This window comes from Coturnix japonica, chromosome 22, assembly GCF_054131305.1.
Source record: "Coturnix japonica strain WE chromosome 22, WE-NBRP24, whole genome shotgun sequence".
NCBI classification, from domain to species: Eukaryota; Metazoa; Chordata; class Aves; order Galliformes; family Phasianidae; genus Coturnix; species Coturnix japonica.
The window spans coordinates 7,985,466-8,009,941 of NC_140684.1; the positions used below are offsets into that span (position 1 = coordinate 7,985,466).

The 24,476-nt window shown below is 42.6% G+C and overlaps 3 protein-coding genes across 9 annotated transcripts in view; 2 read left to right on the top strand and 1 right to left on the bottom strand.

The window, feature by feature from the left end:
- Positions 1-14,436, top strand: part of RABEP1 (rabaptin, RAB GTPase binding effector protein 1) — a 35,078-nt gene extending 20,642 nt beyond the window's left edge. For 2 of the 6 annotated variants that reach the window (XM_015880655.3, XM_085521718.1), the window contains exons 7-18: positions 272-450; positions 563-688; positions 2,440-2,907; positions 3,971-4,075; positions 4,828-4,944; positions 5,307-5,405; positions 6,650-6,790; positions 7,458-7,647; positions 7,731-7,786; positions 8,641-8,739; positions 9,558-9,674; positions 10,346-14,436. In XM_015880655.3, the coding sequence (XP_015736141.1) occupies positions 272-450; positions 563-688; positions 2,440-2,907; positions 3,971-4,075; positions 4,828-4,944; positions 5,307-5,405; positions 6,650-6,790; positions 7,458-7,647; positions 7,731-7,786; positions 8,641-8,739; positions 9,558-9,674; positions 10,346-10,447 (1,799 nt within the window). In that variant the 3' untranslated portion in view covers positions 10,448-14,436. Of the gene's footprint in view, positions 1-271; positions 451-562; positions 689-2,439; positions 2,908-3,868; positions 4,078-4,827; positions 4,945-5,306; positions 5,406-6,649; positions 6,791-7,457; positions 7,648-7,730; positions 7,787-8,640; positions 8,847-9,557; positions 9,675-10,345 lie in introns of those variants that run through there. The other 4 variants (XR_014936384.1, XM_085521716.1, XM_085521717.1 and 1 more) reach the window with 4 other exon arrangements.
- A 251-nt stretch (positions 14,437-14,687) lies between these two features.
- On the bottom strand, positions 14,688-21,716 carry NUP88 (nucleoporin 88). Its single transcript, XM_015880656.3, has 17 exons — positions 21,472-21,716; positions 21,229-21,398; positions 21,002-21,127; positions 20,826-20,912; positions 20,115-20,291; positions 19,623-19,806; positions 19,297-19,447; positions 18,721-18,819; positions 18,488-18,578; positions 17,964-18,065; positions 17,242-17,400; positions 16,934-17,059; positions 16,375-16,440; positions 16,212-16,292; positions 15,797-15,923; positions 15,292-15,410; positions 14,688-14,908 (listed from the first exon to the last, which is right to left on the bottom strand). The coding sequence occupies exons 1-17, from the start codon at positions 21,694-21,696 to the stop codon at positions 14,845-14,847; spliced, it is 2,154 nt and encodes a 717-aa protein (XP_015736142.2). The 5' UTR covers positions 21,697-21,716; the 3' UTR covers positions 14,688-14,844.
- Positions 21,717-21,854: 138 nt separating this feature from the next.
- RPAIN (RPA interacting protein) lies at positions 21,855-23,933 on the top strand. 2 transcript variants are annotated; one of them, XM_015880661.3, is made up of 7 exons: positions 21,855-21,949; positions 22,071-22,214; positions 22,479-22,542; positions 22,979-23,093; positions 23,232-23,295; positions 23,373-23,507; positions 23,711-23,933. In XM_015880661.3, the coding sequence occupies exons 1-7, from the start codon at positions 21,875-21,877 to the stop codon at positions 23,738-23,740; spliced, it is 627 nt and encodes a 208-aa protein (XP_015736147.2). In that variant the 5' UTR covers positions 21,855-21,874; the 3' UTR covers positions 23,741-23,933. The 2 variants fall into 2 exon arrangements, with proteins under 2 accessions (XP_015736147.2, XP_085377848.1); XM_085521722.1 differs by lacking the exon at positions 22,071-22,214 and having other exon boundaries at positions 21,855-22,030.
- Positions 23,934-24,476: the final 543 nt, after the last annotated feature.

Below are 24,476 nucleotides of genomic sequence, written 5' to 3' on the forward strand. Positions count from 1 at the left end.
ATACCAGCACTAAAAAGGAGAATATTAGAGCTCATGATTGAAGTGAAAGCATTAGTTTTCTAGCTGGGAAACCTTAAAATTGTCAGTAATGCATCATTTATCTCAAGCTTGCTGAATTAAGAAATTTTCTTACTTCATCCTAAGTAGTTGTTAAACAAAGCCATATTGTTTTTTATTAGAACAATAATTACTTCTATTCATGAGAATGCCTCACTCACGAGGAGTCATTAAAGAATTCTGGTTCAGAATGGTTCTTTCTGTTCTTGAATAGTCTGCCATCTCTTAGAGCAAGAGCGACAACAGCACAACCAGTTGAAACACACGTGGCAAAAAGCCAATGACCAGTTCTTGGAGTCCCAGCGTTTGCTGATGAGAGACATGCAACGGATGGAGATAGTGCTGACATCTGAGCAGCTTCGGCAGGTCGAAGAACTGAAAAAAAAAGATCAGGTCAGTTGCTGCTTTTCTTGTGTTCTTTTCTTTTTTTCCTTTTTTTTTTTTTTTTTTTTTTTTTTTTTAAATCTTGCTTGTATAAATTCATTTTTTGCCTATTGATTTCCAGGAAGAAGATGATCAGCAGAGACTTAGCAAAAGAAAGGAGCAGAAACAGAAAGATTCAGACGATGAAACAAAAGCTTCGTGTTCTTTAGCCCATGAGGAATCCCTTACCCAGCTCTCTAATGAAGAGGTAAAAAAAAATTCAAAGCAACTTCATGTACTTGTTCATTCCTCAGGGTGATGATTACAAATACAGTTGCCCTTTGTGCCCTTTGATCTCTGTCTCTTATAATTCATACTATGCAATAAAAAAAAGTCTTTTAAGCTGCACTTGAACACATAAATTTTAATGAAAAATGGAAAATGATTCCTTAAAATCTTCTGAGAGTTGCTGTTAGAAACTATCTACCTTCTGCATTCTGGACATTAATTGCAGTTAAATTCATTTGGAATTTATAACCACCTTTTAACACACCTAAATTTTCAGCATTAAACCACTTAAATCTGAACAGGAAGCAAGCATTTTGCAGCTCATTTGCTAACGTATTTCTTGAATTCTGTACTAAATTTACACTGGTTAGACAACTGTGAGGTCTCTGATGGCTAAATAAGTTATTTGCATCTGTGTGTCTGTATGTGTTGTCCACACATGTATATATGTATATACATATATACAAAAATCTAGATGTATCCAACTGTGCAAACTGAAGGTTTTGACCAAATCTGCTCAGCAGCCAAAAATAGGATTTTGTCAGCTAAGTCAGTAATTGAGGCTCAGCACCAGGTTTTTGCTGAAGCCACCTGAACTGTGTTAGTAGCTTCACTGTACAGCCAGAACAAGTGATAATGTTGGATGTGGTTTGTTAGCAGGTGCTTTTGGTGTTGTAGGAAATGGTGTTCTAGGACAAGCTGAAATTGCATTTGAGATTTGCTTAAAGTTTTCATTTGTGAAGCAGAAAGACCAAAGAGCACAGAGGTTAGAACTTGGAAGCAGGTATCGGAGTGGGCAGTTGTTTCTCCTCTTGCATTGTGTTTTGCTTGCTTATCTATTTTGCTAGTCTGTGTTGGATCTATTATGGAATCTAATATTTTTCTAAAGAGACATACTTTCAGTGTTGCTTTCTTTACTTGCCTAATGGCAAAGCAGAAGTGTACGATATTGGAAGATGTTTTGAAAACAGCCGTATGCTTTTTAAGTAAAGCATTGCTGGTGTCTTTTCAGTGCTGCAAATAAAAATAGATCAAGAAACTTAATGTTCCTTTTACAGGTCACAGGACAGCTACTGTGGCTTTTGGTATTGACGTTCCCCAGGATGCTTTTCTGCTTGATCCTAGTCTCATTCCTTTTCAATTTATTTTATGTGAAAATAAGATTTTAAATATAGTAAAAACAAACAAACAACAAAAAAACCCAAAAACCTTAGAATATTTTGACAGACTCCTTGAGCAGAAGAAATAAATACAAGAGGAATATTCACTTGTCAGCATGAAGTAGATTTTAAATACATCATTCTTTGCTTGCTTTGATGTTGGTGTTAATTCTTTTTAAGCTGAACAAACATCTAAACATAGTTATGAAAGTGTGATCCACGCATTCTGTTCTCTGGATTGCAGTTCTAGAAGTGATGCTCCAGGTTGTGTCTCTTAGTGGAAGAAGTGCCTTGTTTCAAATACTAGAAGATGTAAGGTGACTATGTCCTTGTAAGAGAACTGGCAGGAAGACAGGTTCTTACAAAAGCATTCTGTTAACATAAGATTATTTTTCTTTAATGGTGGCTGGTACATTTCAGTTCTGTATCTTTTTCTCTGCAGTCTTAAGTTTAGCCATCAGATGCTTTTACCAAAGCCCTTTAATATGCCTTAAATTTGGTGTCCAGCATTTCACTTGTACCATGCTTCTAGAGTGGAGTACATAACTTCTCCCTTATTTTTCAATTACAGGTGCATTTAAATAGCACCCACAGCTCAGTCCATTCGTTGGACGCAGACTTGCTTCTTTCTTCTGGTGAATCATTCAATAAATCAGAAAATGATATGTTTAAAGATGGACTACGGAGAGCACAGTCAACAGACAGCCTAGGGACATCTGGATCTTTGCAGTCCAAAGCTTTAGGATACAACAACAAAGCAAAATCTGCTGGGAACCTGGATGAGTCAGATTTTGGACCACTCGTTGGAGCAGATTCAGTGTCTGAGAACTATGATACAGCTTCCCTTGGGTCTCTGCAAATGCCTAGTGGGTTTATGTTGACCAAAGATCAGGAGAAAGCAATCAAAGCAATGACACCAGAGCAAGAAGAGACTGCTTCACTTCTATCCAGCGTTACACAAGGAGTTGAAAGCGCGTATGTGTCTCCTAGTGGTTACCGCTTGGTGAGCGAGACAGAGTGGAATCTGCTGCAAAAAGAGGTGAGTGCCCACCGCATCTCTGCTGTGACCATTCCACACGCAGCAGGAGGCTCTGTGTTGTGGGCTGTCTGCTGGAAAAAGCTGCTCAGTTCTCCTGGATGTGCTTGACTTGTAGTCAGGAAATATGTAGCATCATATGTAGCTATTCATGTTTTTTCTCTTGGAATATTTCTATAGGTTAAGCATATTTGATGTAAAGAGCATTGATGGGCCACGTTCATGGGAAAGTCAGCTTTATTTGATGCAGCGTGTTTAGGGGAGGGTCTGGCAGAAGTAGCTGTTGATGTGTGGAGAGAGTTGGGGGTGGCTAGGAAGGGCCAAAGATAAACAAAAGGATCTTTTGTTATGCTGAGGATATTTACTGAAGGTTATGAAGGAGTGTGATTTAGAAATGAGCAACCAAGATATGCATAGCACACAAAGCTAGTACAAAGGAAGCTTCATAACACTGTCGGAGACTTGTATCATTAAAAACCACATTATGAGAGCAACAAGCAGCAGATCAGTCTTAATGCTGTGCTAGTTTCAGTATGGGTGACCAAGGAAACTGGTGCTTCTGGGTGTTCTGCCTGTCAGTTTTACAGCAGCTTTGTATGATGCCAGTTTAAAGCCTGTATTTGGCTTCCTGCTGAAAAGAGCATTGTGTGGCTCCTGTGTTTACAATTTCCAGAGAGGCCAAAGAAGTAATGCTTTAGGGGGAAAAAGGGAGGCAAAGAGAAGTCAGAAATGGGTAAAGGCAGGATGGAGGAGCTGGGGGAATGGATCCAGGTTGTTATGTGATCTGTTTCAAAAGGATGCACTAAATGACCCAATGAATTCTTGCATGTCCTGGCTTACTGCTCTTGTGCTAGTAGTAGAGTATATGTCAGGAAGAGATGATGCACAGCAGCTGCTTTACATTATCTTGTACTTCTACAACAACTTAATAATGTTACATGATTCTGCTGCTGACTTTTATCAGTAATATTTTATGAACACCCAACACATCTGAGAGTTTGTGCCAGTCCTGCTTTCCCTGAAGAGGTTTGCAGCCCTTGTGGCAGGTGACAACTCTGTTCTCCAGGTGCAGAATGCAGGGAACAAGCTGGGTAGGCGCTGCGATATGTGCTCGAATTATGAGAAGCAGTTGCAAGGTATCCAGATTCAGGAGGCTGAAACAAGAGACCAGGTAGGATTTCTTTTCTACCTGTAGCAAGATTTTGATAGCCGTAGGAGTTGTTATAGCATGCAACAATGAGCCATTTGCTGTTTTGTTTGTTGCTTTTACCTTGAACAATACCAGCATACTTGAAATCCTGATAACGTACATTGTTTTATTACCATGACAATAATTTATTACTGGTTTGTTGTCATAAACACCATATAAGTGTATTTCTTAAGTATTTACCACAGAAAACCACTTTACTCGGTGCTACAAAATCATGAGTTAAAGGCAGTGTTCTATAAAAAGGCGTTGTGCTCATGCTGAATTCAATGTCTTTCATAATTTATATTTTGAAATGCTTTTTGTGCATTAAATTCTATTATCCTTTGATACTGCAAGAATTTTTAATAGTAAAGGAAAAATGAGAGGACTTCATCCTAGCAGCATAAAATGACTGTGAAGTACTGGAAAAGGTTTGTTTCCTGCCATATACTGAAGAATAAACTTCAGATTTGTATAGAAGGCATGAGTCACATTCTGCTTCGAAATAAGGTACTACGTAGCAATGCTCCAGCAGTTGGATGTCCTTTATCCTTATAGTTGTAGTCAGTGATACAGTTTTTTTGGAACAGCAGAGAAACTTTTGTGTTGCATAGGATTTAGAGGGATTGGTTTTAGATTGATTGATTGGGAGTGGGATGGGTCAAGTTATATTTGTGCTCAGAGAATAACTACTCCCTAGATTCATGGAAAATTATTTTGTTCTGATAACATAGGTGAAAAAGCTGCAGGTGATGCTGAGGCAGGCAAATGACCAGCTGGAAAAAACAATGAAAGATAAACAGGAATTGGAGGAGTATATGAAACAAAGTGCTGAAGACTCCTCTAATCAGGTACAAGCATTTTGTAATAAAGCTGGTAGCAACCAAGAGACATTATTCAATAGTATGTAACAAGAATTTTCTTGTCTTCTGTTGTTCGTGGGTGGACTGCCTGCTGCAAAGGCAGCAAAGGTGACCATTTCTGGGGTTAGCTTTAAAAGAAAAGAAATGTGGCATTACCTTACTGAGTGAGCGATTAACAAATTGATCAGTTTTAGTGGGTTAGTTTGAAATGGCAAAGCGTAGTGATTATAACAGGGAAGGGAACTTCAGATGTTATTCCTCAGAATCTGTTTCATGCTTTATATCTCTGTATGTGTTGTTTTATTTTTGTGTTTGATTGTGGGTATTTTTGTCTTTTTGCCTTTTTTAAGATCTCTGCGCTAATGGTTAAATGTCAGAAGTCAGAGAATTTCCTCAATGAACTGCAGCAGGCGTTTTCTCAAGCAAAGAGAAGCGTGCAGGAGCAAATGGTAAGACAGCTTAAACCAAGAGATTTCTTGAATAACACTGTCTAACCTTTGGGTCTCAGAGTGCATGTAAAAGACTGCCCAAGTCTGGTTACAGAGTGCTCTGTGTCATAACACGTAAAAATACTGATCATGTGAGCTCTGATATAGTCTGTGAGGCCAGTCCATCACAACTCACATGTACAGGCATGTATGTGAATATGAAGATTACTAGACAACTATTTTTCTTACCTTTCGTGTATATTTAGTATCCCATTTCACCTCAAATCTGTAGACAAAGTAGATTTTCTTCAGTTTGAGATGAATGCTCAGTATTTTAACAGGTCAGACTTCATATATCAGCCCTAACACCCAGAAAGAGGTATGTATGGGAGCTGTCTTTATAAAAACTATTTTGAGCCTCACTTAGGAATTATGCTAGGGGACAGGAATAGGACCTCATTTTCTAGGGCAGAACAAAGTCTGACTTCCTTAAAGCAATCATTTCCCTCCTGTATTGGAATCAGCCTGCTTCTTTTCTCCTTCCTTATTCAGCAGTGCTGGGAGGAAAGATTCGTTCTTCTCAATCTTAGTATTGCATTTCTGGCGTCCAGGAATTCTGGCGTGCAGGATATCACTTGTAGATCCATTCTGCTTGGTGTTCTGTGTGAGGCAGTGCCTTCTGGAGATGGAGGAGATTCAGAGAATGTATTGATCTGCATTTCCTTTTCAGAACTGTCTACCTGTAATACTCATACAAAGACACCTGAGCTGTGATTCCTCTCAAGAAATTTCACTGGATTTATTTGTTTTTATGCAGGCAATACTATGTTTTCTTAATACTTGTTCTTTGCAAAGGATAAGCTGTTTTGATGTAAGGAGGCAGACTCCCACTGCTGAAAATTTCAGGTTGAATGTTTAAAGTTAATAACCTGATCTTACAGCTGAGTTGTAACGTGACTTTAATAAACAACTCTGAGAGTTCCTGAAACATATTTTCTGCATGAGCACAGCTAGTTAATGGATAAATATGGAAGAAAACTGGGAAATCTGTCAGTCCTGGATTTATTGTTTGTTTCTTTTCATCTGCCTTTACTTCTGATGCCAGGCAGCAGAGGGGAATGATTATTTTGATCCACAAAACCATTTTGTTTCCTTTCTTTTTTGAAGAATCCACCAGACTTTGGAAAGCAGTGATAATAAGTGGGGCATAAAGAGATCTGAACATGATCCTAAGTGAGAACTTATCCTTTTCTTTTTATTGGAAGGCTGTCCTGACGCAGTCAAGGGAGCAGGTTTCAGAAGAGTTGGTGAGACTGCAGAAAGATAATGAAAGTCTTCAAGGAAAACATAGCTTACATGTGTCTTTACAACAAGCTGAAGATTTCATTCTACCAGAAGCAGCAGAGGTAAAACATTTCTAAACCATTAACACAAAACAACACGTGTGACTCGTCACTGGAAGATGCTTCTTTATCAAAAAGCAGCCTCAAAGCAGTACACTGAACAATATTATGGATTTGAACCCCATATTCTGTGACGTACAAAATCACTTATCTGATTCCCTCTGGTGATTGTGAGCTGTGTCATGAATGTGCTTCGTGGTATAATTTTTGTTAACTCTGGCCCAACAGCTGCTCTATTGTCTGTAGTTTTTAGTGTGCATAACTGCTCAGACACCACAACTCTGGTGCAGGTATTGATTCACTGCATTAAGTCCATTGTTTTATTTTTCTGCCTAAGTATTAAGGTTTAAGCCAGTAAAAATCACAAGCCTTGAATAAGCAAGGGATATCCTATGTCCACTCACTCACATCTTGAGCACATCAAGTTTAAAAGATGGGATGGAGTAGCAAGTGAAGGGCACAGCAGCGGGCAATAAGTAACCCCATGGAGACAAGCATCTATACAAGCTTTTCATTTAAAGTAAACTTATTGCAGTTTTGTTTTAATAGTGTGCTGGATGCAAGATCTGGTATGGTAGAGCAAATGTTGGGGTAGCACAGCTTTGTGTTGGGTAGAGATATGTTATGTTGCATAACTTACAACACAACTCCTTGCTCATTGTTGATTCAGGAGCTCCGGGAGCTGATTTTAAAGTATCGTGAAGACATCATTAGTGTGCGGACAGCAGCAGATCACCTTGAGGAGAAACTTAAGGCAGAGATTTTATTCTTAAAAGAACAGATTCAAGCTGAACAATATTTGAAAGAAAACATAGAAGAAACTCTACAGCTGGAAATAGAGAATTGCAAAGAGGAAATCGGTGAGTAGGGGTAAAAGTCTCAAAATGGGTAATTGAAGATGTGATTTTTCTTGCATTCAAGCTTTAATATTGTTGTTTTTCAGCTTCCATTTCCAGTTTAAAAACTGAACTGGAAAGAATAAAAGCGGAGAAAGAACAGGTAAGGAGCCCTTTCACTGTGGTGTTTTTGTGTGTGTTTAACCAAAGGAAATAGGATTCTTTTTTCTGCTAGTTCTTTCAGGACTTTGAAAGCAGCACTATCTTGGTATCTTTGATATTGCCCATGTAATATCTGAGAAAATTACCTTTTTTTTCCTAACTGCCTTGCAGATATCAGTAATAAATACATATTTGTGTTTAGTCTGCCTGCCACTGGGAGGGAAGGAGAGCTGAAAGTATGTCACATTATTGTTCCTTTATCTCAGTTTGCTTGTGGGGTGGTGGAGGACTGATGTACGTAACCACCATTATAGGAACTTGGGAAGGGAACACCATTATAGGAACTTGAAAATTTTCTTACTGAAAGCACTGGCATTGTACTGGATGCTCTCAGTGTATTGCAGCTCTCAGCAGCAACTAAGAGGGTACATACAGCTGTGTTGTAAATACCTTCTGTGGACATTTCAAAGGAAATGCTTGGAACTTTGAAGGATAGAACTGCTGAATTGGTGCCAGAATATGACTGGGGTATGTTTATAGGTCTGGTATTTAAAAGGTGTTTTGTCTGTTTATTAATCTATAACCTAAACATTAGCTTAGCTAATTCCTGGCTAACATTATGTTACTTAATTAATAACCAAAAGTAAGCTTTGGCCACTTCTCTCCAGCTCTGAAGAAGAAAAAGGAAAAGAGAAGAAAACAGAATGCTTTCTGTATCCATAGGAAGTGTAGCTTAGGTTCATTTCAGAATCCCTGGAGAGGCACTTAGACTGTACTTCCTGAGTGGAGGGACTGTGAGAAATGGAAGTGCCAGAAATTTTAGTTAATCCTTTTGTTTTGTTCTTATTTATATAGTTAGAAAGTTCTTCACAGGAAAACCTGCAGCAGCTGGAGAGTCTGCAGGAAACAAAAAACACTCTGGAAGAACAGCTGAAGAAGGAAACAGCAGCAAAGGTAGATATGTCCAGGTGTGAAGTGCATATACATCTTCTCTGATAATCAGACTGTATTCAGAGGATATGTCACTACCCAAGACTGGGAGAGAAAATTTTGGAATGTTGGTAAGATTCTGGGAGTGAAATAATCTCTGCTGGTTTAAAATCCTCTGGATTTAAATCCTCATTCCAGTCACTTAGCACTTGGAGTTTTAAAGCACTGGATCTGAGTTGCTTCTGATTTGAATATCTTCTTGGGTTATCTTCCAAAGATAAAAATGAAGAAAGCTTCCTGATTGACCAGACCTCAGCCTGAGTGCTCTGATGTTTCTGACTAAATGTTATTTTTCTCTTGCTGTAGCAAGGAGCCCTACTTTGACAGTTAGATAAGAGAAGGAAAAAAAAAAAAAAGAGAAATCAGATCACAATTATTCTTTTTCTCCTCTCCCTCACCTGAAGACTTCTTTGAATAAAACTACAGACAGCAAGATAATTACATTTTCAGCAGCAGGTTACTGCCCTTCATCTTCAGTCAGGTTGCATTGAAACTCAGAATGCTGCTTTTTCGTTTTGAGATCCCTGAGCGTATTGCTGTTAAAAGACATGGGACTTTTTCATATTTTAACTTATCTAATCATGATAATACTTGACTGATGAGTATTAGCCCCATATTTTGTAAAACTAAAGTGTAGAAAGAGTGACTGGATTAATTTCTTGCCAGCTCACTGAGAATAACTGTGTTTTCTTGCTCCAGCATTGTGCTCTAATCAGTTTATACAAGTTTTTCTTTCTGTGTGTGCTGTTTAAGCATAGTATAAAGGATCTTTTTCTCTGCAGGCAAACCTTGAACAGCTGGTGTTTGAAGAGAAGAATAAAGCTCAGAGGCTGCAGACTGAATTAGATGTCAGTGAGCAAGTGCAGAGAGATTTTGTAAAGCTTTCTCAGACACTTCAGGTAAGGGCAGTGCAACCTGTGAGATGTGTCTCTGCTTCTCTGGAGCTGAGTGAAATAAGTTACAGCAGTTACAATTTTTCCTTATGCTGACATTAATGAAAAATGTTTAGAGTCATTTGTGTTGATGAGGTATTGCTAGTATAATATTTATATCAGAGAATTTAATGCTGAAATTGAGTGCTCTCTCCTTGGGGTTCTTGCTGAGTCCACTCAGTGAAATTCAGCAGAGTACAGACTGTCAGGAGTTCAGGTTTATTTGGAAAATAAAAACAGGAGTGTAGGAGATTGTTTACTAGATAGAGCTCAGGTGGATGGACAACAGGGAACTGTCTTCTTTTGTTCTGGTTGTTTCTGGAGGAGTACATAGTGCAGGAGAGACTATTGAATTCTGGTGGCTGGTGAAACTGTTTCTTGTTTATTATCATCTTTCCTTTCTAAAGTACAGTGTGGACTGCTCTGTTTTAGCTTTAATCTTGAGAGGCCTGAAGGCATGTGTCAGGCACATCTGCTTCTTCCATGAAAGTTTATGTTGCTTTGGACACTCCTCCAGTTTTTCAGCCAGTGATAGTTTAATGTATTTTCTGCTTGCACAGGTAGTAGAGGTTGCTGACATTACCTAGTGGCTCAGTTCTGGTTTTACTCACTCGTTGTGTCTGTTGGGTTTTCCATAGGTGCAGCTGGAGCGGATCCGGCAGGCAGATTCCCTGGAGAGAATCCGTGCAATCCTGAATGACACAAAACTGACGGACATTAATCAGCTTCCTGAAACATGACACCCTGATGAGCGTGCTCCAAGGCTGCATTTGGGGTTTTTAACTCATCTTTATAGCAACATTAATTATTATTTAACTCTAACTGAAAGAGCAGAAGACAACAGAGGGGAGCAATGACTAAGTTTTGTTTCTAGAGGGGAAAATGGTTTCGTGCTGGGCAGGAAGAGAGCACAAGAGTGACTTGTTGTGTAGGAAGGAGAACTTTCTAATGGAAACACTAACGGGTGCGGTGTTTCGTGTTCCACTGAGTGGGATCAGTCCTTACATTCTGAAAAACTTCCCCTCTTTCAGCCAACTTCGTAACCTGATGTAGAATTTTGGAACATTTACCCCTGTTTTTTTCCCTTCTTCCTTTCCCCCCACTACTGTGATCAAAGTAGCTGCTGGAAACCATATTGTCCCTCCAAAACATTGAAGAGCAAAGTGGTTGAAGTTTTTCTGTTTGAATAGTCAGTAACAGTATTCAGCTAGCAGAGAGAATGAGGTGTAGAGTATGCTGTATGAATATTTTATATTAAAATATGACTTTATTAGCAGGACACTGGATATTGATCTTATTTCATAACTCAGTGTTGTATTATTATTTTTTTTTTAACCATTGACTTTGTGTTGAAGAATCTGAATGCTGCTGAAATGTGGTTGTGAGTGAGCTGTGTGTCTCCTGAACAGATAAATGCCAATCCCCAAAACTCTGAAAGCTGTACTGAGAACGTAGCTCCTTGAAATGCTTCCTTTGAATTCTGATCCATAAGAAAAGCACAAGAAATGCACTGTTTTGTAATCTCTTTTCACAAATGTAATTTAAAACGTGGAATTACAACTAGTTCTTTCTCATCTTGAAAGCTGTGCAGTACCTGTAATTCCTTCTCCACGTGAAGAAAATATGTTGGCAAAAACCCTGAGCATTGTCTGAGCGCTGGGTGTGTGCAGGGCAGCTTTGCTCTGGTAGGTGGCACCAGGCATGGTTAGAGTAAGATGTTGAACAAAGCAAAGTCAGCTTGACCCTCCTCTTCTGGGTCAGTTTTAATAGTATACTAAACAGTGATGGCACTCTGTCACAGAGCACAAATGCACTGGAGCTGCATTATTCTGCTGGTTCAGGTTGGAAGGGTGCAGTGCATCTCTTACTTAGAAGTATGGCATTGTGTTATTGCTCAGAGTTGATTCGTATGCTGTCCTTTATTTCTGTAAGCATGCCTTCAAATTATGCTATATAACACAACAGCTAAGGCAGGACGTTCTTGTGATTGATCAGATTTTAGGTTTGGGATTTATTTTGATCAGTAACATGATGGTAACATAAGCATTCCTCTTTTTTCTCCTTTTAGTGGAGATTCATGCACGCAGTTGAATAGGAACAGTTCAATGTGTGGATGTGGTAATAGTGGTGGTGCATATTGAGCTCTTGAACTAGTCCCTAGCAAAGACTCAATTCAAAGAGACTGAGAGAGCAGCTTGTTAATATCCAGAATTTATAACTTAAGCTTTCTGCTATTGTTTACTGTTTATCTTTGCATACTATAGATCTGGTGAAGATGAAAAAACAGAAGTAACAGAGAATGCTCTGTACTGTAATGCACACGAGTATATTTTGTTAGGTACTTAAATGCTATTTTAGCAGCATATGTCCTGCTACTAACATAAAGTTAGGACTGGTGGTTTTGGAGAGGAATGCCTTAAAAACAGACAAAAAGAAGCATATGAGCTTAGTTGCTTATGATCTATTGCAAGAAATAGAGCATTTGATTCACCCTAGAAATTAATTTCTTTCATAATCCTAACACTTCAAACCCATTTTTCCTACCTTATTAACAACAAGAGTAATAGATGGCAGGGTTGTCATCTTCCAGAGGACCTGTTGAATCCTTGTATTATTTAAAAGAAGTTGAAATGTGACTTAGCTTCCTTATTTTTGGTTTTTAAATCTCTCTCAGCATTTACTGAACTGTGAGGTGACAGCAGCTGCCTTCTGATGCAGAAATCTAATAGCAGATGTTTTGCATTCAGTTTTCCAACGGTTAGGATTGTATTCTGTTGAATAAAAATCTTGGGTGGGCTAAGATAGGTCTTTCTTTATTAAGGAGCTGCAGACTGGAAGGTTTTTTTCCTATATTCTCTTCCTTCCATAAAACTGACTCTTAACGGGTTACTGGTTGTTAACCTGTGCAGCAGTGATTTAAGGAAGCCTGTTGTTTTCTGGTTAAACTACAATGACAACATGCATCTTCTGAGCAAGCTGAACACTTGAGGGACTGCACCTGAAGACATGCAGAAAAAGAGTTTTTAGTTGAGTTTGTGGACAGTTTTTCAAATGCAAGAGAACTGTTTATGGCATTTCAGCATCCCTTTCTAGTCTGTCAGTGCCTATCAGCAGCAGCCCCGTTTTCCTGCCTGCTTTCGCCTTCCCCTGAACCATGGCCATGCCTGACCATTTTTGATTGCTTTGGATTGTGCAGGGCTGGTGAGGCTGTTCCGTAGTGAATTTTTACCAATGGTTGGCCTGGCTTTCTGTAGGCATGGTGATGTCAGTGTGCAGGTGATGATGGCTGCAGGGAGCCTTTCTGCACTGTACAGAGTGCAGGAGATCAGTCTGTGAACATTCATAGACACAGTAACGATTACAGCAGTTGCAGAATGTTGTGCACCTGTGTGTGTGTGTCCGTATGCATGCTCGTGTGTTGTTCCCAGTGGCCAGTGATGGCCTGTAGGCCTGGTCTGAGACTGAAGGTGAACACTGTAGGGCTCAAAAGGGACTAATGAGCACTCACCTGAAATGAGTGGTGCTGGCTGCTGGGTTCCTTGGTTGTGAACCAGTCCCACGTGTCACTGGAGTGACATCCTTTGGGTTGGAGAGGAAGGAGATACAGCCATGGTGTGATTGTTTTCCTTTGTACCACCTTACTCCATTGTACACCCTTACTCCTGCTTTAGTACTGTGACCATTTTGAGGCTGGAAAATGAATTATCTTTTTTCACCAACTGCTGGTCATCCTTTTTGAAAATTGACTTTAAAATTAGAAACTTATCCATCCACAAAGTAGTGGGTGATGCCACAACCAAATGTCCTGCTGGGGAAGGAAAGCACGGCTTCAGAGGTGGTAACTCAAGCTTCAGCTGAACGCAAATGTAAGAAAATATATAAAGTGGCCTTTAAAAGAAAAAATAGAAGTGCCAAATTTGCAGAGCACTTATTAAACCACTGTCAATGAAGTGTAATTGAAAATTCTTGCTGTAAAGCTGTAGATGCTCACTCAGTGGATTATGATGATATTGCTTATAATAAATCAGAGACTAAACACTCTTCCCTCCAGTTCTTGGCTTTCTGGAGCTTGTTTTTTGAATGGGGTGGAAGGTTCTCCTCACTCGGTACGAGTTTGTGTTTTTTAACAGCTGCTCCTTCTAACCCGGCAGCTCAGCTCTGATACATGGGTTGAGTGGATTAGAAAGCTGGATTCTATTTGTGCAGCCTGTAAAAGGGGCAAGATCAAGTTTTGTATGCATTCCTATACTTGTATAGTCTTAATCTGTACAAAAAAAAGTGTTCTTGCAGCATGTATGGTAACCTAGTTACCTAACAGGTAATAACAGCCCTCCTTTCCTTACAGCTTTACTTTGGCACCTCTTGCTGTGCCACTTTTGTAGCAGTGCAGTACTACTTTTCAAAACTGAGCTTGACCGTGTCACCTTTTGAAAGGGGCGGTGTGGGGCAGAGGGGGAGGAACAAGAATTACCTATTGTCCAGGAAAGTTTGTCTACAGCAGATAATTGGCCTTTTAATGTCAAGACGATGCCAGCTTTTGATAAAGGCAAACTGAGTGTTTGGAAGTTAATACTGCATTCCAGTGAACCAAGCCATTGGTGTCCTGTGCAATTGTGGATGTAGAATTCTGCTGTCTACAGGATTCAAGTGTAACCATTTGTTAACTGTATTGAAGGTGTGTCCTTTATAAAGAAAGTGTTCCCAATTAAAAAAAAAAAAAGCTGCTGAAGTGTATGCGCTCCTCTGGTCTTTCTACTCTGCCTTCTGCCACAGGCTTCCACTGCAGTCACTGCGCCATGGACCAAGGGTAGGAGATGGCTCCCAGACAAACCCCAGGCAGTTTTCTGAAGGAAGCAGAGATACCTTTTCTCCCTCTTCTGAGCTAGCTGTGAGTATTAACTATCATTTACCTCAGGTTTGAAATAGCCTTCTGCACTGTGTCCTGCCAGGAGAGATGCAAAGACCACAGCATGTGAGGAGTCTTATCAAAAGTATTTTAATTCATAGTTGATCTTTACAAAATAATAAAGAAAAGGCATATTGTTCAGTGTATGAATGTTAAATATATAAGAAGAATTACCAGGCAATAATGAAAACTTATCCAGCCTTTTATTGTAGGTTTATCCTCGTGGAGATGTTAGAAGTTCACGTGGCCTCTGATGTCATTGATCTGCTTTACCATTTCCCTTATGCGTTCTCCCCTTCAAGGAAAATAATTTCAAATCAAAAAGCTGCAAGTCATTTTTGTTTGGTGACAGTCAATAAGAAAAACAATTCATAGGACAGAGAATGGGAATGTTTTAAGTGATCTTGTTAATTACAGACTTCATACAGACTGCTAGAAGATCCTCGGGTGAAAAGGAGACCTGAAAGCAGATTCAGTAGTAGTAGCATAATATGACCAGTGCTACTCTAACAGACTGGGACATTCTATGCTTTAGACCATCTCTGCAAGCTCCAGGTGGTGCATCAGTCAACCACATGGTGCAGAGAGGTGAAATTTACTCTAGAAACTTGAAAAGGACAGATAGTCTGCGTACATGCTACGCTTGAATTCTACAGGAGGATCCAAGCTTGAACTTACTCTTCTTTCAGAACGGCCTGGATGCATTTGCTCTGGTAGGCACTGAGGTTGATGCTGGGTTTTCGTGGGCTGATGCCCTTTTCCATCTTTTTCTGCTGGTATTCCTTCTTCATTTTAACCTAGAAGTCATGTACAAGAGGAAGGAGGCCCCGGTCAGTGTTGGTGCTGCCCGCCAGAGGGAAAGTGTATTATAGCTGCAACCATGTGTGTCATGTCAATATGAACTGACAGTGTTTGGGATAAAGTCAACAACTTTCACACTGCTCTACAAAAAGAGAAGAAAATACTAGTATTTGGAGTGGAGAAGGCTTGGAGGCTTCCTTAGCTTTGCACTGTGTTGCAGATTTTCTATCTAGATTCATAATGAGGCTCAGAATTCATTGTAGCCCACTGCTGCTAATTTAATAAAGCAGCTTTGTGTCAGTGTGGAAGGACTGCGTTCTAACTCAGTGCTGTCACTTAATGAGTGTTCTCAACAACCAACCAGCCAGACATTTAATCTCACCTGTCTGATTGCATTGCTCAAGTGCTGCAGCTGCTCATGGATTGCCTGCAGTTCTTTCTTCATGTCTCTTTCACTGTCTGATATAACAGGAAGCCGAGAGTGGAAACTACGAAGCACTTTCTTCATCCTTCATGTGCAAGAAAAGATACAATGCTGAATTAACTTATGTTCTAGACAACAAGGAGTTTTGTATTTAACTGTGAAACATCTTTTGCTTAGCTTAAGTCTTAGGGGCTCAGGACTCAACTTCCCTCACAGCAAGCAAACTCAGTATTGAATATCAACACCGAGCTTCAAAAAAAGAATTTCAGAAGGCCGGTCTTCTAAGAAACCAGCACTGTACTGTCTGCCTATTCTATTTCTACCATACAACAGCAAGCAATCTGTGATGAAACAGAAGTCAGTCTGCACTCACCTATTCATAATATCTTCTTGCTTCTCTTTGGCTTCCTCGTACTTGTCAGCCAACCGTTCAGCCATTTCTCGCAGACTTTTCCTTTAACGTAATTGAGAAGTACTTATTTGCAGTTACATCTCTATTGATTTTAACTTGATAAATGCAGACAGATTATACTCACTTTTCCTCTCGACACTTATTAAGTTCTTCCAGTTGTTTCTTCTTCTGTTCCCACAGCACCTTCACTCTTAAAAACAGAGAGCCACAAAAAATCCAACAACAATCCAGCTGAGTCAGTATTTTAGACAGCAAATATCACAGAAGGCCCCAAAACATGGGCAGATGAGAACACTTTGTAGCACAGATCAACCACTACAGGGAAAAGAGTAGAGACTTATATAATGCAATTTTTCTTTTTATCAGCTTTGTCAGAATTACTGCTGAGGTCAAAGGAGTTCCAAAGGATTTCCTGCCATGCCCAAGCACAGGCAGACCTACAAACAGGCTACAGGCAGATTCGCACCAGAAGAGAAGCATTTTTACTTCAGTGCATCCTTGGTAACTCAGTTTTCATTTCTGGTAGCCTAGAAATTGAAGTCTTACATGAACTGAAGTCAGAGAATACATCTTACTCAGTTCCATGAGTTACTCCAGCAGGGGAGGCTTAGTGTTAGGTCCTTCGTAACACTGTTCCACACAGATAGTGTACAACACTTAATTTATGAAGGCTATTTCTTTACCTTTCCTGAATTTCCACTTTGGCCAGATCCTGTTTCAGTATATATTCCTCTCTGAACACTTGTGTGGCTCTGCTAAGAAGCTGAAGGCATTCTTCAGGGGGAGGAGCAGCATCTTTATCGGCAGATCTGAACAGGAGACAAGTTTTTTCAATCCTACTCTTCCTGTTCCTTGCAAAGGCAAAGTCACTTAGAGCATTTATGGTAACAGCTCCAAGGCTTTGGATACAAAAGTGAGGGGCTACAACTAAATCCCTTTGCAATAATACAGTTCCCTCTTCCGCTCCCCCTAGGAAAAAGTTTGTACCTACTTTAGGAGCAATGGGTTGGCAGAACTGCGCCGCAGGATGTTGTGGATGTGCCTCTCAAATGAATGCTGCGATTCAGCCAGGACACGGAGAGGAGAAGTGGCATCATCTTTGTCTTCTTTGGTACATAATAGAGAAGGAGATGCAGGATGGACTGCAGTTCTGCCAAAGAACATCAAGTGGAGAGCACTCAAAACAAGGAACTCATCTACTCTGGAATTCACACATTGCAGCAGCAAGTTAAAAGATGAAATATTTCAACTGTATTGTAAATGTAGCTCTAGGCAGGGCTGGTGGAGCTCAAAAATCCCCCTTTGGCCATAGATAAAAAGGGAGAAGAATCTCAAGTATCCTCTTATTTAAAAGCAAGTTCGGTAACAAGGCAAGCAAGCTTTCTGTCCAGGCCCAATTCGGTTTCTGCTTCCTTGTTATAAAAGTGAACAAAATGCCAATAATGATGCCAAAAATCAATTGATGTAATGTTTGTCCTAACCCTCATTGAAGGTGATACAGATTGGTTCTATCCCCTCCAAGCACCTTTTCTATATTAAATGACTACTCTTTGAAGGCTTAATTGTTCTGCCAAGGAACGTTCAGTAGGCAAACTTCACTTCAGTGTGTGCTATGAGAGATGCAGAAATTTAGGGTGAAAGAATCAAATAAGAAATCCTGACATCCTTTTTGTGAGGCAGTCACAGACTTCAGTCCAATTACCAACCACGTACAGGAGTGGCCTTGTAATGCACTCATAGTTATTTGTGATGCAGATCATTGTGGGTCCCAGGATGTCAGATACTATCCAGAATCCTCTCACTGGAGCAGGTTGCCTGAAGGGAAGAAAACAGAAGAATCATCCATTCAAAAGAACAACAACCACACTCTCTTCCTGAAAGCTGCACAAATTCTTTGGGGAAAGCTCTATTTGCAACAACCAGCTTAAACCAGACATGGGTCACAAAGCAAAGAACCACTCTCCAGAAGGAGTCCTGCAAAACACTGGGATAGGTAAACACATGTGGAATTTCTTCTATTTTGACAGGTAATTCTAACACTCATAGGAATTCAGCCTCTACATGCTGCTGTACATTAAGAATCTTGATGTGCAAATTGCTTGCTTATTCTACTTGGATCCTATTAAGTTGATTTTAGTATCTCTAATAGCAAGAATGAAGTAGAAGCGGTCAAGTCGTAGATGCTTTCCCAGAATAACACAGAGATTTGGAAGCAGCAGAAAGGTTTTGCTCTTTACCTGCATGGCAATGGCTTTGTACAAAGAATATGTTCAACAAAGCACTTCTGCTCTGCACCCAGCTCCTGTAAACCATCTTTGTCTTCTTCATCTGCAAAGAAGAGATCTGTCAGAGTGCACAACATCCACCTTGCAGGGTAAGGTGTCCCAAATATTCCCCTGCTTGTTGGTAAGAAAACATTGATATTCAGTCTGTAACCATTTCCCTCCATACACAACAGCTTCGCCCTCACCTGAGTCAAGGAACTTCTGCAGTTTGCTGATCCATGTCAACCCCACGCTGTGAACACCCGCTTCATGTGTGCAGTGGTATCTAGTAGGGCATTTTGGATCTGAAATTTAAACAGCAAACGGAGTATAAAGCACCAGAGAGAAAAACTCATCCTGCAAACCTGCACGCTGTTGAACACATGTATTGGCCTATAGTCCAACTTGTTGCAATAGTGCCTGTTCAAGGTCTGAGCTGTGTGCATTTTGCACTTGAATTCTGCATGTAAATCAAGTACAATTGCAGCATCTGTTAATACACTCATTGGGAATTAATTAGAATTACTTGCATTATACAATATCTGTTTCTATCCAGTAGGCTTCAAGGGAAGACAAGTTAATGCCAGCAGACCAGTTTCCTTGTCCTTCCCATCCTCCTGCCCTACAACAGCACCAGCTGACAGGCTGATAAACAGGCACCAACACCTCTCAGCATCACCACCCAGATGGTAATAATTGACTTGAGATGATAATAATTCTTAAATAACTTGATCCTAAATTCAAGGAAATAAAAGACAACAACCTGAGCTACACAACCCTACCTTGATGCAGTTTGATTGGGCAAGAAAAATCAGACTCCAAAGGCTCTTCCTCATCTCCTGATGCCAATTTCAGTGCAAGTTCCAGCTCAACACATTCAAACACATACAGGGAAGGAACAAGATCAGATCTTGGGTCCCACGATTTTTCTGACTGTAAACAGCATTGAATTCTTCAATGAGACATCATTTAAATAGAAATACTAGTGTAAATAACACTGAGTTACATAATAGAGGTATGCATTCCCTTTGAGCCATCCTGAGATCTTGAAGGCAGGAACTTTCACAGAAGAAACAAAAACGTTCACAGAAATAACAAGACAAGGTACCTGCTCCTCATCCTCCTCTGCATCCAGCACCACGCAGTGATAAAGCACGCCCGATTCAGTGGCAATCACCAGGATATTTGGAATACAAGGCAGGCACAGGACAGCACAGGCATCGTAGCCATAATTGTCTTCTGCAGCAGGGTGCATGGGCAGAGGGCCAAGCAGCTTGCCAAGATTTCCAGCACTGGAATAGAGAGGATGCATTCACAACACAAAGCGTAGGAGCAGAGTTCCCATGGCTGCCTGCAGGAGTTTACTGATAACTAGAGAATGAGGGTGACTAAAAAACACACAACGAAAGCATCAAACACTGTGGTTTGGAGTTCTAACATGTTATTCTTGGATTTAAGTCTACTAGCACTATCACAAAGAGATACATTACAATACAAACCAGCTCAGCATCCTTTACAGAATCCCAGCAAGGCAAAGAGATGGCTCTGGAAACCAAACATACAAAGACCCTATGAAACTTGAGGATGAACACAAACCTACCTCTGCAGCAGGTTGATATAGGTGAGGAATGTCTCTCCATTTTCATATAGAATGTAAAGTGGATAAGCCAGCACTTCTTCACTGCCTCGCTGCCCAAGGATGCTCACTGGGACTGGCACCAGCGGGCCGAAGTCAAACGCCACCGCGGTCTCTCCCAGCGACGCTGTGTAGGCTCTCCTAAGGATAAGCAGGAACAAAACTGAGTCAAATTACACCATCAGCCCTTTGACAAACACTACGTTTCAGCAACAAAAATGTGCAGGTAACATCCTCCCTCCAGGGCCTTGTTTCTGAAGTCAGCTGAGTTTCACAGGGTAAGGAGGAGGGCACGTAGGATTCCCTGTGTAGTACAGTGACTCATCCAGTAGAAACCCTCAAGTTTCTCCTTTCCAATCAGGTGAAGGAGGAAATAAAGATAACATATTTCAATGCATTCCCTGCTCAAAAAAGCCCTATTGATCCCTTCTTAAAGATAGCGTGTGTTGTTCAAATGACTGTTCTGAAGAACACCGGGCTGTGCAGCCTGTTCCCTCTTTCCTTTAGGGAACATACAGCACTTGGTTCTGTGGCAGGAAGCAGCCCCAGCACAGAGGTGTGTGAGCAGTAAGTCATGTTTAAATCCCTGCTGGGGGCTCTGTGACTGGTTAAGGATGTGACTGAGAACACAGAACTCTGAGATGCTCAGAGCGTTGCAAAAGGAGCCGCACGAACCCTTTGTTGATGATCAGAGTCTCCTCCTCAGCGTCTGACAGCGGGATCACCTTGATGGGGGTCTGGGGCACCTTCAGGCTGTAGATCCTGGATGGAAGCAGCAGCAATGATGGTCGGTCAGCACCAGCTGCTGCCAATCTGCAGTTTCCCTCATGATAATCACGACGCAGCGTTACCTGATGGTGTTATCCGAAGTCAGCAGCACGACGTGGGGCTCCATTGTCTCGCAGGGATACCAGGCCGCGTGCTTCAGGGTCAGCGACGTGGAACTGGTGAAGAACCGTTCTGCGACCGGGATGGTGCTGGAACAGAGCGGGGACGGCGGCTGTGACCGCACGGACGGCGGAGCTTCCGAAGGGACGGGGGGGATTTGGGGGCAGCAGGAGCGGATCTCAGCCCCCACCTGCAGTTCACCGTGTCCTTCCCACCCTCGAACTCGTTGTTTTTGCCCCAGCGCTCGGGCAGCTCCACGGCCGAGAGCCCCTTGGTGCCGATAAGCGCCACATGGCGCCGCGCGGGGCTGAGCAGCGTCTGATACACGTCGAACAGCGGCGGGTTGATGCACAGCAGCGTCTGCCGGGACACACGGCGGGGCTCAGAGCGGGGCTCGGAGCTCGGCCCGTCCCGCAGCCCCCGCTCCGCTCACCTGGTACCGGCCCAGCTCCGGTTCGGCCCCGCTCAGCCGCCGCAGTTGGACGTTGAGCAGCGCCCCGCGCTCCCCGTCCCACAGCAGCAGGTCTCCGTCCAGGCCCAGCAACAAACTGAGCGGGCAGCGCGGGGCGGGGCCGGGCTCGGCGTGACGGAGGCGGCCGAACACGGCGTGAAGCGGCAGCACCGAGCGCCACTGCTCCGCACCGCAACACGCCGCCATGGCTGCCCCGCCACCGCCACGGACCGGCAGCCAATCGGCGGCGGCGAGCGGCGTGACGTCACGGCGACGCCGCGCCAATATGAGTGACGTCACAGTGACGTCACCCCGCCGCTCTTCCGCTGTGCTCTAGGACTACGTTTCCCGGCGCTCCACAGGCCGCGGTCACGTGGTGTCGGCGATGGAGGCGCCGTGCAGACACCGCGCGTTGTACAAGGGAACGAACGCGCCGCCATGGAAGGAAACGTACCGGAGGGTGAGAGATGGAGACAGACAGACACGGACAGACAGACAGACACGGACAGACAGACAGACACGGACAGACCCGGACTCTGAGGTGAGACCGACCGGCCCTGACGTGCTGTCGTTCCCCGCAGCGCTGCCTGGAGCGGCTGAGGAGCAGCAGGGAGCGGCTGCTGACACGGTACCGACAGGCCGGGCCGGGCCCCGGGGCGCTGCTGGTACCGGAGGTGATGGAGGGAGAGTGGAGGAACATGAGAGGGAACGGGGAGCGGCAGCAGGTCGGTACGAGCGGCCGGAGGGATGTTGTACAGGGGGGGATGGGAATTAAAGGCTGAACCTCGGCCGGGCTGTGCTGGGTGCTGTGTGTTGTGTTGTGTGTTGTGTTGTGTGTTGTGTTGTGTTGTGTTGTGTGTTGTGTTGTGTTGTGTGCTGTGTGCTGGGTGCTGGGTGCCTTTACAGAGCACCTCTGTGTGTTAACAAGCAGCAGAACGAGCTGTGGTGCCTCTTGTTACACTGTCCCAACACAACACGGTGCATTTCAGATGCCGGAGGACCCGGACGAGCTGGCGGTGCTGGATGAGATCGAGCAGGAGCTGATCCTGCAAGGTAACTCAGTGCGTCCCCTGGTTGCTACATGATAGTACGGAAAACAGCCTGATCTCTGCAGCCTCTGATGCACTGAGAGCATCCTGAGAGCTCCGGGAGTTTAAGTGGCATCTTAATCTCTACATGGAGCTACAGAGCTGGAGGAGCCCACATTAATAAACTCAGAACACTGAATTGTTGGCTGGGAAGACTTACAGTCACCCCCCTGAGGCTGCATGAAGGCTGTAGGAAGAAGCGGGTTCATAGCGATGATTTTCTTAAGCACAGAAATCTGATTGGAAATAAGAATCTCAGCAATAAGGGGCTGCCCCAACCTGCATCCCCACAGCAGCTCCACGTGTGTATCAGCATTGAAGTCGTTAACAGGTGTCTGATGTGTTTTGTTGCTGTTCTGTTTGGTTTTTGTTGGTCTTTTTTTGCCCCCCCCTGCCCCCAGAACAATTGGTTATAGAAGAGTACGAGCGAAGTCTGCGGTTTGATGAAGAATGCCTCAATGCAATCCTCGATGGCTTGGATGCCAGCAACAGAATCATCTGCCCAGTATGCAGAAAGTAAGAACGAGATCCTCCACACTGCAGCAGCAGTTTGGGTTTGGAACTGGGCAAAACAGCAAACAAAGAGAGTGGATTTCAAGCAGCTGGAAGAGCAGAGCTCTCGTTGTCAGGGCTCTCACTGTGTGTCTTTCCTAGGAACCATCTGACTGTGAGGAGCCACTCAGTTTTCTGCCAGTGTGGGTTGGATGTCCCTGCCCAGGTGAGCTGTGAGCGATACATGGTGAGGTCGATCTTATGAGTAAGATTTCTTCTTAACCCCCTTATTTTCACCCCCAGGATATGACAGAAGAGAAGCTTCGGTCACTCCTAGAGAACACTATAACAGAGCACAGTCACAGGTGCCTTCACAATCCAGAGTTCACATTTACCAATGGGATGGAGGAGGAGGCCAGTCTGCTCATGACCTGTCCGGTGAGTCAGATTCCTGCTTGAATGGACAGAAGCCACAATTCCACCAACCCCATGGGTTTACATTCCTGTCTCTCCCTCACACCCTTTTGGAAGTGGTTTAATTTTGATCATCAGTATTGAAACAGCTGAATTTCACTGTACTGTTATCTATCTTTTATGCGTTACTACAACTTGTCAGTTCAACTTAAGGTTTCCTTTTTAAGGTCTGTGACTTCTGGATGATTCTCCTCTAAGTTGCTTCAGCTGCTGCTTTTTTCTTCAGTGACTTTGAGACTAGAACTCAACCCAGAGCTGCTACTGTCTTCTAATGTCCATACACTTACGTGTCCTGTGTCATACATACTCCAAGGCAACGCTACTGCCTTACCCTGCACTTTTGATGGCACAGTCCATGTTTTTATAATAAATACTTCATCTTTCATATCATCTTCAACGTGTCGGTGATTTCACAGCTTGCTTTGGACTTTGTGTTTAACTTCAGGTCCATGACAGTGTTTTTAATGTATCCTTCTGTTCTAAAAGCAGGTTCCTCCTTACAATCTTACCCACTACACTCAGGACTATTAAGTATTGCCCTGGAATCAACAGGGAGGTATCAGATAGTCACAAAGTATTCTGCCTCTTCTCGTTGTTCTGTCCTTGGCTGCCTTCAAGCTGAAATAAGAGGCAGCTCTTTAATGCATGGCTGCATGGTGCGGGAGCATCTTCTGCTCTGCCACTGGGGCTGACTCAGACCTTGAGGCATCACCTGGACTCAGCAGGTTGAGTAGAAGCCCAAATCTGCTGCTCTGCAATGCTGCTGATATTCAGCATCCACAGGACTTGAATTACTGCAAGGAAAGAGCTCCAACTTGTCTGCAGTATTTTTCTAGAGCAGATACATTGATTCTGACAGGTACAGATGGACTAGATTGGGCTAGAATAGCCCTGGAGAAAAACTAGCCTAACAGTGCCCAGCTGTGCAGGCAG